Here is a 12,460-nt window from a genome sequence, read left to right on the forward strand (position 1 = left end):
CATACATCGCTGAAAGTTTACGTAAAGTTCTCTGAACTTTAAAACAAAAATGAGAGCAGCAACAGCCCCTTTGGTCCCGAGGCCTTCAAAACACTAAAAAACGGAAACTATTGAGTTTTTTCATGTAAAAAAAAAACACATTTTTTGTGAAATTTTATAATTTTTCCGAAAAGTCAAAATTTTTAGCCTTCATTTCGTCCAAAAAGATTGAAAATCGGTCAAACCGTTCAAAAGTTATATATTTTTTTAAATAAAACTTTTGCAAAATCGCGATTTTTCTGGTCACCCTATTTCGGAAATGGTCACCCTAATCAAAAAATCCAAAAATACGTGTATCCTTATTTCGGATAAGGAACAAAATAGCAAATTTGCCCGTAATTCGGAGACCCACTAGATTGTTTTTTCATGGAATGGCTGTATGGGTATATCGGTCATGCGACTCAAAAGTAAAGGATGTCTATAGAAGATTTTTGCAAATGATGGATAGATTTAAATTTTATTGGGTGATAAAAATTGAGCAATCTATTTTAAAGTCAGTAAGCCTCGAAGCGTCCTATATTCTACCTAGCTTCTCTACTGGAGAAGAATTAGCTCAAAACTTTGAGCTTTGCTACAAACAAAGGTAAAATACAGGAGGCTTTAATATGCTCTTATACTGACGGCAATCAACCAAACGATTCTATCGATCGTTGATTGATATTGGGAATTAACACGCAGTCAGAGATTGTTTGTCCCTATCATGTGTGCTTCTCCCGCCAGAACTGCATTTCTTACTAGCCAAATTTTTCATACATAGGAGAAGGTATCGACCGTGATTGTTTTATATATATTTTTTTCATTTGCAAAAATCTTCTGTAGACTCCCTTAACCTTTGAGTCGCATGACCGGTATAGCCATAAAATATATAATAATATTTTTAAATATATAACAAAAATACCTACCAAAGAAAATGAAAAAAAAAACTCGAACATACCTATAAAGTTTCTAACAGAATTTCATAAACTCTTCCTCGAAAAAACTCAAAAATATTTCCAGAGCAATTTATTCAATGATTTCTTTGGAAAACTACATTATTGCTTCTCCTTGGATATCGTTCACGATTCTTTCGAAAAATTCACCAGAGATACATTCGAGTATTTTTCAAAGATTTCTTACATTAAATAAGCAATTCTTCTAGGTATTTTTTTAAGAACATTTTCAACAGATTTACTGGAAAATTTTGCAACTTATTCTCAAATTTCTCGGAATTTATTTTTTATGCATGCTTTCGACTGTGATGACTAATTTCTTCCTAAAGTTGTATCTGCTCTATCAGTCTTAAAGCAGCTAAAACGACTTTTGCTTCTACTTCTCCGACGTTTCGACATCCCAAGTAACACGCCAAACATCTTTCAATGAGATGCAATCTAAAAATGGTTTCAAACATGTATCAATAAAAGCATCTGTAACTAAGGTAGTTCTCTACAAACAGCAATAAAGTCAAGTTTATCAAGATGTATTCAGTAACTTTTCAAACAAACTCTTGCAACTTCTTCCAAAATGCCTATTTTAATGTTATGTTTCAAATTACTTTCAATTAAAGCATCCGCAACTTGAGTTTATTGCATTCAAGTTCAGTTTCAATGCCCACTACTCAAGAAGATTCATCCCAGTTGCGCGAAAGTTGCACTTAACTACGTGTTTGACAGCTAATCGTTTGTTTGTTTCAATCCAGTTGCAATATAGTTGAGTTTCACATTACGCACCATGTAACTACGAAAACATGTTTGTCTGTTTAAATGATGTTTCTCATATGTTGCGCGAAAGTTTTTACAATAACTGTAGAGTATTTGAGGTGTGGCCTAATTTTGCCAGAGATGAGCTTGTATACCGAAAGGTGCAGTAAAGTAACAAACAATAAGCCTTCATAAACAGGTAATGTAGTCGCTTATATAATGGATTGGCGAAGCAATTGTTCGAAGAGCTGGTAGAGTAGTGAGTAGAGGAGAAGATTTATGATCTTGAGGTCGAAAGTTCGGTTCTCGTTTGTATTTTTGTTTTGATTTTTTTTTTCTTAAGTATTTTGCAACAAATAAGCAATTTCACTTTAACATAAATATGTTGCAAACAGACTCTGCCTCTTGCGCTTTTTGCGTTGCAATTCAGTGCAATTGTAAGTTATATTGACAACAATTGACAACTCAAATTTGTTTCAAGAGATATTTTTTTCTTGAGTTGAAACAAACTGTGCTGCTTGGGATATATTTCGCCTTCTTCAAGGGTTTAGACGCTGCGTTTTGTTGTGTGTATTGGTGTCTTGTCGTTCATTTCCATCAGTTAGGAAAGGCAAAAGCAACTGTGCGCGGGCGATTATCGCATAGAGCTTTTATCGAAAAGCGTAGGTGCCGGCGGAAGCTAGATTAAAATCCTAGTGAAACATTTCGGAATACAGTGAGAGCCACAAAGATTGATACGCACAGATAATAGTGGGACGCCATTACCAATTTTAGACGGTCACAAGTCGGACAAGACACCAATACGCACAACAAAACGCACACACTTGGCTCGGTGAATTTCACGGTAAACTCAACAGCTGAACAGTTTTGTGAAATAAAACATCATAGTTTCGTCGGAATTTAACGGATTCCGGTAAACTGTAAAAATTTCTTCCGGATACTGTAAAAACTAACCGTACTCCGTTAATTTATTTCACCGAACTGTTCAGCTGTTGAGATTTCACAGGAATCCGTAAAATAATTTAAGTGTGCAGCCTCCAAACCTTTGAAGAAGGCGAAATATACGCCAAAACGTCGGAGAAGTAGAGGCAAAATCGTTTTAGCTGCCTTAAGACTGATAGAGCTGATTAAACTTTAAAAATAAAAAAAAATCCATCGGGTTTTTTTTTTTTTGTTAAAAAAAACTCCACAATATTTACCGAATTTGATTTCAGCCATTCTTTCATAAATAATATCTAAAAATTTATCCACTCTTCATATTTGGTTCAAAGACTACTCCTAGAATAATTCAATATTGTTTAAGGGATTTCTTCACAAATTACTCTACGAATCACTCCATATCCATATCCGATTTATATCAGATTTTGGATTAGATAATTCAGCTTAAATTGGATTTTCAAAAAATACTAGTTTCTTGTCGGAAAATTCAAGAATTCACCGTTCAATTTCTAAAAGTTTTCGACGAAATTCTTGACGATGTACCTCACAGAATAGCATAAGTGATTTTTGTAGGATTTACCTAAAAAATTCTTGTTCCTTTTTATTCTTATTTTATAATGGACAATAATTTACGTTAAAGCAGATAGAGTTGTTACTGGAGATATTTGTATCTAACATCTTATGAAATGTTTTGCATGAACTCCGAAGTTTCATTATACTATGGCGAACAGACTAATGTAAGAATAAGTTTATTCCTACTTGCTGAAATTCCAAATAATCTTGTTCGGTGAAACTATGTTTTACTACTGTGGTCGAACTGTAGAAGTTAAACGTGAAAATATTGGCAACATGTTTCAAGAACATTGCCAAAGATGTCTTATGATGAAATTCGTAATGGAAGATTTTACTGAATTTCAATCTTGGAGGAAACTTTTGCATTGCCCCAAAAAATTTTGGAAGAATTCATGATGGACTTTCAGAAAAAAGGGACCATACGAATAGGTCCTGCAATTTTTTAAAACTCCTACATTTTTTTTCTTCATATTCTTTCAAATCTCGAATATGATTTTTTTGTATGAAGTTGCTCAAGAATGCGTCATGCGAAAGATGGAGAAACTGTTCAAGAAGCTTCATCAGAATCTTCTTTAGAAATTATCCTTGAAATCTAGCAGAATTTCTACTTCTGGAGTCCCTAGAATTCTGCCAGCAAGCCTTTGTGAATTCCGCCCTGGAATTGCAAAAGAATTCAATTCCAGAATATGAATTCAGCCAATAATTGATAAAACTATTTTAAAAGAGATGTTTTATCGTTATATTTTTCAAGTCTAGTACACGACACTGAAGACAGCCTAACAGTTAAGGTCGAAATACGCGTATTTGTCAAAGGATACAATCTCTAATGGAATTAAATGGGTACAGTTCTAAATTCGGTTTTTCATTCACTTAAAATTTTCAACTTTTGAAAGATTAAGTTATGTTTTTGGTTAAATTTCATAAATGTGCAGATAAAAAGTAGACATAGGAGAAATAGTTGTCCTCCAGGAGAAATACATGTTGAAAGTATGAACAAATCTCACAAAATTATTTGAGCAATTTTCAAGAGATTTATAGCAAATGGTTTGAACCATTCTTCAATATTCTTGAGGAAATTAAATTATTCAAGGAATATTGAATGATTTGCGATTTCTTAAGAATATAGTTTTTAATAAAAAATGTGATTTACAGTTTAAGTTTATTCATGCGAAATTATTTGAAAAACCATGAAGCTAAAATAAATGCTGAAATAAAAAAAATATAGCCGATTTTGTTTTGTTTTCTTAGAAGCCTTAGCCAAGTTAAAATTACCTAAAAGATCTGTTATGAATTAGGCCTTATCTTTCGCCAAAAATCCAGCTATCACTTGTCTGATGAGTAATTTGGAGCTACAGCCCACCCCCCGCTTCCTACGCTTTTGCTCTTGACCGACGAAATAGCGGACCCACCAACCATAGGGGGTGCCAAAAAAAACCATCCAATTTGAGATTCTCAAACACAAAAACTCCTGAAGGTATGGGAGGGCGAATAAAAGACCACCGTTTGTTTGGATGATCCCCTGTGTCCAAGTTACAAGAAACGGTTCACTGCAGTGCGTCAATTATAGAAGGATTACTCTGCTCAATCCAGAGTTCAAAATACTGTTGCGCATCCTGTTTATCCGACTGAGAACACTCGAGAATTTTTTTTTGAGACAAAAAGGAACACATTCGAAATACGCGTATCTGCAAAAGGATACAAACTCTAGAGGAATTAAATGGTATAGTACTAAATTCGTTTTTTTTCATCTATTCATTGTAAGACAAAGTCTTCCAGGAAAGAGGCATATAGCAGCATTACCTGCAGAAATAGCATTCCAGGTATGCTCTCAAGACACTTTAGAGCTAGCTGGAAAGCATGAACCAAGCTGAGAGCAGAGTGCACGACGATTTACGATTTATCTTGTCAATTGATGCAATACTATGTACATTGTACATGGTACATTGCTGCTATCAAGTATGGCCATTCTTTGCATAGATACTGCCATCCATTTATCTGCACATCAGCGATCGTACACTTTTATCTTAATTTCTTACGCGTATCATATCATATCTTCTTGGCCTTGACAGCATCTTTCCTTGAACCTAATATCGTGGGTTGAATAAAAAGATAACATGGATGCCTTATGAATCAAATAGTAGTTTGTATCTGTTAAGTGAAATTATCGTACGTCATTTATTCAAACCCAAAACGAATTCTCTGGGTTACACTCAAATGAAAGTAGAAACTTTAAATTAATTTGTTGTTCCTATTCTTCCTGGCTTTCTTTGTTATTGACCATGTTTTACATGTTTATATCGTGTGGCAAGTACAAAAATGCCCTTGAAAATCGAGAAAACTTCCATAACGAAAAGCTGGTAGCTACGAGTTCACCGCATCGGCTATCTGGGCTGCATCAAATTTAATGATTTTTCTTCTAATTTAGCCGTTGCCGTAAACGCGCCGCTATGCAACTAGATCAAGCTGAGAGTTGTGGGTTTGAACCCCATGGGTTGAGGATCTTTTGTGGTTGAAAATTTTCGCGACTTCCCAGGATGTGGAGAATTTTCGGACCTGTACATTCAAATGCGGTGACATAGAAGGCTTTCAAGTAATAACTATGTAAATGCTCATAAGAACACTAAGCCGACAAGGAGGAACTGTCGCAGTTGGGGCGCAACGCAGGCAGAAGAGGAAGTATCTTTTTTGTGGAATTGTTAATATGAGGCTTTATACGAATGAAATGAAGGAAAATCAGATTCAGTATAGGAAGTTCCCAAAAAAAGCATCGAAATTCGTCACTTACTTGCATTCAGCGGCATACTGGTGGTCATGTTGAGCCCGTGCAACCGCGGATGTCCGGCATGCATCCCGAGGTAGTGCCTCGTCAGCATGTGATGGTGGTGGTGATGGGCTGCCGCAGGGTGTGGGTGGGGTAGATGGCTCAAAGGATGCTGCTGCTGCTGTTGTTGCTGCTGCTGGTGGTGCAGCATCGGAGGTAAAGGAGGTGGGATTGGAGGACCCTGAGGATGATGACTTAGGGCCTGTTGCTGTTGTTGTTGGTGGGAATGAGGATTCATCGTTGCTTGTCTTTGCTGGGATTGCTGCTGTTGCTGTTGTTGCATTCCCAGTGTTGAACCAGCGTGAGCCGGTTGAGGTGGATAGAGCATTCCGTGGTTTGCCAACGGATGGTACATTCCGCCACGAGCTTGGTGATGTGGTGGCAGATGACGATAATCGGCCATTATTAGTCAGGATTTTTACCGGCCCTCGTGAGATGGGCACTCTCCGGTGCCAGGTTCAGTTTTAATGCACTCACACGCGTATACTTGCGGAAAACACGACCTTTTGGGTGGTTTGGGGTCTTTTTAGCCCGAGCCCAGTCTGCGGCTGACCGAAACCGAACGCGTTGATGGCCAACCAAGCTCGGTAATAACAACGGCAATAATGAAAATAATGAACCACTTGATTAATATCGGCTTTCCGTCACGCATATTAAAATTCGCGCTCAACATTCGAAATCAATAAGCCGACCGTCGAGGATAAATCATATACACTATATGCACTGATTCGGACACATTTTTTGTCGCGTGATAACTGTGGCCTATTAACCGTCCTATTGTTCGCACCTCCATTTTTGTCCGAATAAATTGCACTCTTATTGTCTAAGGATAATGTCATTATCGGGGCCATTTTAAACACGCTGAAAGGATAATAATGCACTCTGGTGATGCTTCATGCATCGCACACATTAGACCGGTTCAAAATTTCAAACCCTGACCAAAAAAAATGATAATTGAAGTCGTTCCCAGTTCTGATGTTACGCATTAAGGGTACACGTTATGTATTTCTTACATGTCGATACGAAACGAATTTCTAGCTTTAATAGTTAATGATGAAACGAAACGAATATTGAAAATGATTTAGAATACTTGATACAAAACCAAAAAAACGCGGATTTTTGCGAAACGAAATGAAATTTTGAGTTCGTCTGAAGCTACATTCATGTATATTAAAATATATAATCCAACTAGATGTTTTGAAGAGTTCCGTTTTATTGTTTCGTTTGTTAACAAAAAATTTAAGTGAATACAATACAATAAAAAAATCAACTTATTGGATTTCGTGGAATTTTGAGGTATCTTGTTTCGAACGCTATTTGACGGAATCATTCGAAATATCGCATATCCATAGTGTCCACCCGAAATTCAACCAATCTCGTTTCGTGACGCGAATTTCCACTCCCCACCTCATGTACGGTTGTTCTTGATTGTACTTGATTGTGAGGCATGTGTGATTACGAAATTATAATCGCATTAAAATAACAACTTTCTATATCCTCAACCGTTGCTGGAATGCTAGGCAAGCTATGTTAGAGGATGTGGAACTTGGTGGGGATTGCATCGCGATGGCACGCACATGCATACACAGTATTAGTGTTGTGTCACACATAAAACGTCGCCTCTAAGTATGACCGCCAATATGATACCCACTCGGGTTGAAATCGTGACAATCGCTTAATTATTAACACGCGTAGAGAGTGTGGAACTGCTTTTCATGCGGTGCAAGCTTTCAGTTTATTCTACTTTCCATTGAGTTTTCCGGGCAATTTAATTTTCATTTTTATCACTCAATTTGAATCTAAAGTTGGCGCTCATTTCACAGTGTTCTAGAATGAAATAAATCCTTGATCATATTCAAGGATACATTTGTTCAAGAACACTGTTACTGAGAACCAATATTTGGTTCAGACCGGATAATACAAGTTAAAATTTAATTGTACGGAACAATCAAAGAAAAGTCGACATTTTTTTTCTAGGGGAAAAAAAATTTATTATACTGTTTCGATTCATATTACGGACAGCTTCATATTCTGGACATTCTACTTTGTATGGGAAACTTTTCACACGAAATATTTCAAAATTTGTCGGTTAAAACTTCCCACGCATTGGAGGCTCGTTTTGAAAAGCATTTTTCATGGATATTTATTGAGATTTAGAATGCTCATCTGACATACACGTCTCTCTAGTGGTTGGGTAATTTAAATTGATTATTTGGCATTTCCAACTAATATTTTATGAGATTCTACTACAGTTATAAAAGATTGATAAATTTCAAATATATTCTTCATTCCACTTCTTTATGGTTGACAAAGAACGAAAAGAAAAACGTTAAGACAGGTAAATACATAAATAAAACGATTGTCAGTTTAAGATTTACATCAGAACTGGGAACGAACGGTTGGAGTTGGTGCAAGTTTTCCGATGAGAGCAGCTAGACCTAGACGGAGGAAATTTAATTACAGCTTATGCGTGCAGGGTATCGTTGCAAAACTACTTGTTTTCGGGATGCACATGACATAAGCCCGATGTGTAGAATTGTAGTGACACCCCCTCAATTCCAGCGGTAGCCACAATGTCACGTGATAACGATGTTTGCTTATGTCCCAGGAAAGTTGTTGATTGTGTGTGGTTGATATTCTTTGTTTCATTGTTCGCTGACATGCTTTTGATGTATAATCAGAGGGAAAATTCAACTAAACCTATTCAATAGAAATGCTTCGAAATCTAAGGTTTTCCAAGTGAACGAAATTCGCTCAACTAATGGTGACTTTACTTCTTCTGATGAAGAAGTTTCAGAATGTTTATTCGCTTCCCCGGATGTGTGGACATAACATCTACGGATGAACCAAATATCTTTTCATGTAGCTATGAATCTCTGACTTCGACTCAGAACTCTTGGGGCCTTCCTTAGCCGAGTGGTTAGAGGTTCGCGGCTACAAGCCGCGCAAATCAGCCCATAGTGCAAATCAGCCCATATGTTCAATTTGTGAACTTAATCGATCCACTCGGCTCAAGCTGAGGTCAGCTAAGCTAAGGGGTGGTAAAGATGTCTGAATCAGAAATAGCTGTAAAATGTACACCTGCTTCGATTAATATCAGCACCTTACGATGGTGCTACTTTTTCCCGAATGTCGTTTCTCCGAATATCATTTCTCTGAACACTAGTTCCCAAAATAACCCTTTTCCCCGAACGACCCGTTTCCCCGAAAACTGATGCGCTTTGTAAAAAGGGCAAGAATAATCTTCAGTGACGATAAGCGATCAAAAGAAATTGGTTCATGGTCAGTCTCAACTTAACACATATTGCCACGGATGACGAGGTCAGTGCAACTCCAAAAAAAAACGCCAAAGGCTGCATATCAGATGACCAGCTTGTTTACCACCATGAAATGTGTGAATTTACAACATTTTTGAGTGCCAAACACTTTTTGGAGAAATGGGCTATTTGGGAAACCGACATTCGGAGAAAAGTAGCACAACTGCCCTTGACTCATGTGCGTTGAATAGCCTCAATGGTAGAGGTAGTATTAGACATTTCGACCTGAGTTCAACTCCAGTGTTGATCAAATTTTAAAAAAAGTCGGATTGTTATGTTAAATATTGTGATATTCTTATAGTGGAAAACACTCTAAAAATATTCCATCAAAAGAAGAGAGGAAAAATTTACACAAATTATTTATTACCCAAAGTTATACATGTAACAAAATGTGTTATAATTTTGTAACAACCGTACAATATATGTTATAAATTTGCCACTGTTATAGAATATTTTGTAAGGGAAACCTGGTTGAATTCAGATCCTGATCTATTTCGGACCATCAAGCGTTTCTCAATACTGACGCAACTGTAAAGATCGTGTGTACCGTTTTTCTACACACCATCGGGCTTGGATTTAACACAATAAATTTGACGCCTCTCAGAAAATTCGTTTGAATTATATAGTTTGTTGTTTTGAAATGCTCTACTGTACTATTGGTTAGCATTGATCCCAAGCTGTGAATGACAATAATTCTCCAATCTTTCTGTGTTACTTTATAATTCAATCCCCCAAACCTAAGCTTTGATCTGACATATGGTTTTGATATGTTTATGCAAAGTTTGTGCTCAACTTGTTTGAAAATCACAAAATGTGTGTTGGTCCAAATCTTATTTCAAGAGCTCAACCCCGTGAAAGTCTTCTCGACTTGGCAGAAGTTGGAATATTGATCGATGGTGCCTTTGGTTTTTAATATATCGTACTTTGACCTTAAAATGTAAGTCGAAACTTTTCCAACTTGATGTCCCGAGACTCGAAGCTATCTCTTGCAGTTTCCTGTACAAGATCACCATTTTCACCCGTTATTTTCATGCAAAGTTTCAATCAGCACTTATAGCACCTTCTTAGTCGAAATATAGCATCCACATATATTGCGAACCGGGAAAAGTCATCGGGAAAAACGTTTTTCGATTACTTTCTCCACAGGGATGCATGATATTAGCGGTTGGGCTATTTTTCCCCGAATGCCAGTTCCCCGTATACCCCGTTTACCCGAATAAACCATTTCCTCGAAAAGTGTTTGGTACTCAGAAATGTGGTAAATTCGTACATTTCATGGTGGTAAACAAACTGGTCATCTGATATGCACCCTTTTTTAGTTAATTGGTGGTTCCTCAGAGTTGCAGCGACTACTTCATCTTTGGCAATATGTGTTTAGTTGAGACTGACCATATATCACCTTCTTTTGATTGCTAATCGTTTTTTAGTACACCACGCGTACACTGAAGTTTATTATTTCCTTTTTGGAACTGGATCACTTTTCGGGGAAACGGGTCATTCGGGGAAATGGCATACGGGGAAAAGGGTTATTCGGGGAACTGGCGTTCTCACGTGATATTCATGACATTTAACAACTCTGGTTTCAATGTGTTGAAAGTTTACTATATTCAAAGCTAAAATGGTTTTTTCAAATATATTATGTCAAAATAACGAAAACCACCAACATTGTTTTTTATCTCGATGTCTCACATTCACGACGGCCCATTTGAAATCGAGTTAGGGAGAGGATGATTGACAGCACTAAATTTTAAATTAGTTAAAAATTTCACCCACGTTTTTTTCTCAATAAAATTCAAATTTTTCTTGAGGTAGTTCTGACTCGATTTTTCAATTTTTCAGTCAGTGAGTTTATTTTTTATGCTTGCGTTTTCGCGCGCGAAATCGGGCTTTAACAAAAACATAAATTTTTCCATACCGTTCATCGTGCTGAAAAGATATGGCCAAAACAACTGTTATTAGGTTCGAATTGTACCATGTCCCCTATATTTAATGTTATTTTAACAGCTAATCTTTAAGAGCTAATCAGCTTATTTAAAAAAAGAAATAAAAAACAACAGTTGTTATAGCTCTTTTTTTTCTCTTTGACTCCATGTGATCATTGTTGTCCATGAAAATGTCCATTGAAACATTATTGTAAAACATTATTGGAAAGGGGAAGAGATCTCAGAAGTAATTGCTGCAGCAAACCTGAAATAATCACTGACAGAGCCCTAGGGGAATTCCTACAAGCGATCATAGTTAAATTGGATAATTGTTTTGAAATTTTTTTTGTCAGATTTCAGAGGGAATTATTCAAGGCTTCTTTGAAGAAATCCACAAATAAACTTCTGGACGAATGCTCAAACACATCTAGGAGGGATCCTTAAAGAAATTCTAATAAAATCTCTGGAAGTATCCATTAACCCTCTAATACCAAACCCCACCCGCCTTTAGACGGGGTACACTGGAGAATTGTGTATTTTTTTGTGACTCGGAAATCAAAATGAATTTGGGTTAAACCTTAGACTATAGCACACATATAAGGAAATTTCTAAAAATCAGTTATCAGAAGAGACTTCAAGAAAAAACGGAAAAGGATGGGTAAGTTCAAAAATAAAATTTATAAAAATAATAACTCATAAATTCTCGAATTAAAATGGATCTTGCCCAAAACATGTTTACAGTATGGCCCATAAAAAATGCGAAAAATGTTTGAACGTGAATTTAGCATCCACAAGCGTTATTTTCATTGTTTTTGCTAGTGAATGTAATTTATGATTATTGTAGTATATTCTGACATAACTTCGCTATCCAGGACAATTGTTTTCATATTTTTCTTTCTGTCCGAAATAATGTAATAAAGCAAAGAAGTTCAAAAGTTTTGTCCGCCCAAAGCTAGAAACAGCGTATGATTGTCGTATACTCTGGTGATAAACTTTCCACCTTCAAAAATCACACTTTATTGTTGAAAATTTTAGTTTGTTTAGTATCAGAGGATGGAGGAGTTCTTAGAAAACGTGTTTTTTATGATCGCAATAAAATATTTTGCTAGGGTCAAAGTTTTGAGGGCATTTGCGTCTTATACGTTTGATATGCCTTTATTTATTGCTAACGTT

The 12,460-nt window shown here is 36.4% G+C and overlaps 1 protein-coding gene across 15 annotated transcripts in view; it reads right to left on the bottom strand.

The window, feature by feature from the left end:
• LOC5577064 (calmodulin-binding transcription activator 1) overlaps positions 1-12,460 on the bottom strand; it is a 616,782-nt gene that overhangs the window by 257,989 nt on the left and 346,333 nt on the right. For 3 of the 15 annotated variants that reach the window (XM_021840674.1, XM_021840672.1, XM_021840671.1), the window contains one exon: positions 6,013-6,939. The exons of 11 other annotated variants lie outside the window; for them this stretch is intronic. In XM_021840674.1, the coding sequence (XP_021696366.1) occupies positions 6,013-6,451 (439 nt within the window). In that variant the 5' untranslated portion in view covers positions 6,452-6,939. The remainder of the gene's footprint in view (positions 1-6,012; positions 6,940-12,460) is intronic. One more of the 15 variants, XM_021840673.1, reaches the window with a different exon arrangement.

The sequence above is a fragment of the Aedes aegypti genome, chromosome 2, assembly GCF_002204515.2.
Source record: "Aedes aegypti strain LVP_AGWG chromosome 2, AaegL5.0 Primary Assembly, whole genome shotgun sequence".
NCBI classification, from domain to species: Eukaryota; Metazoa; Arthropoda; class Insecta; order Diptera; family Culicidae; genus Aedes; species Aedes aegypti.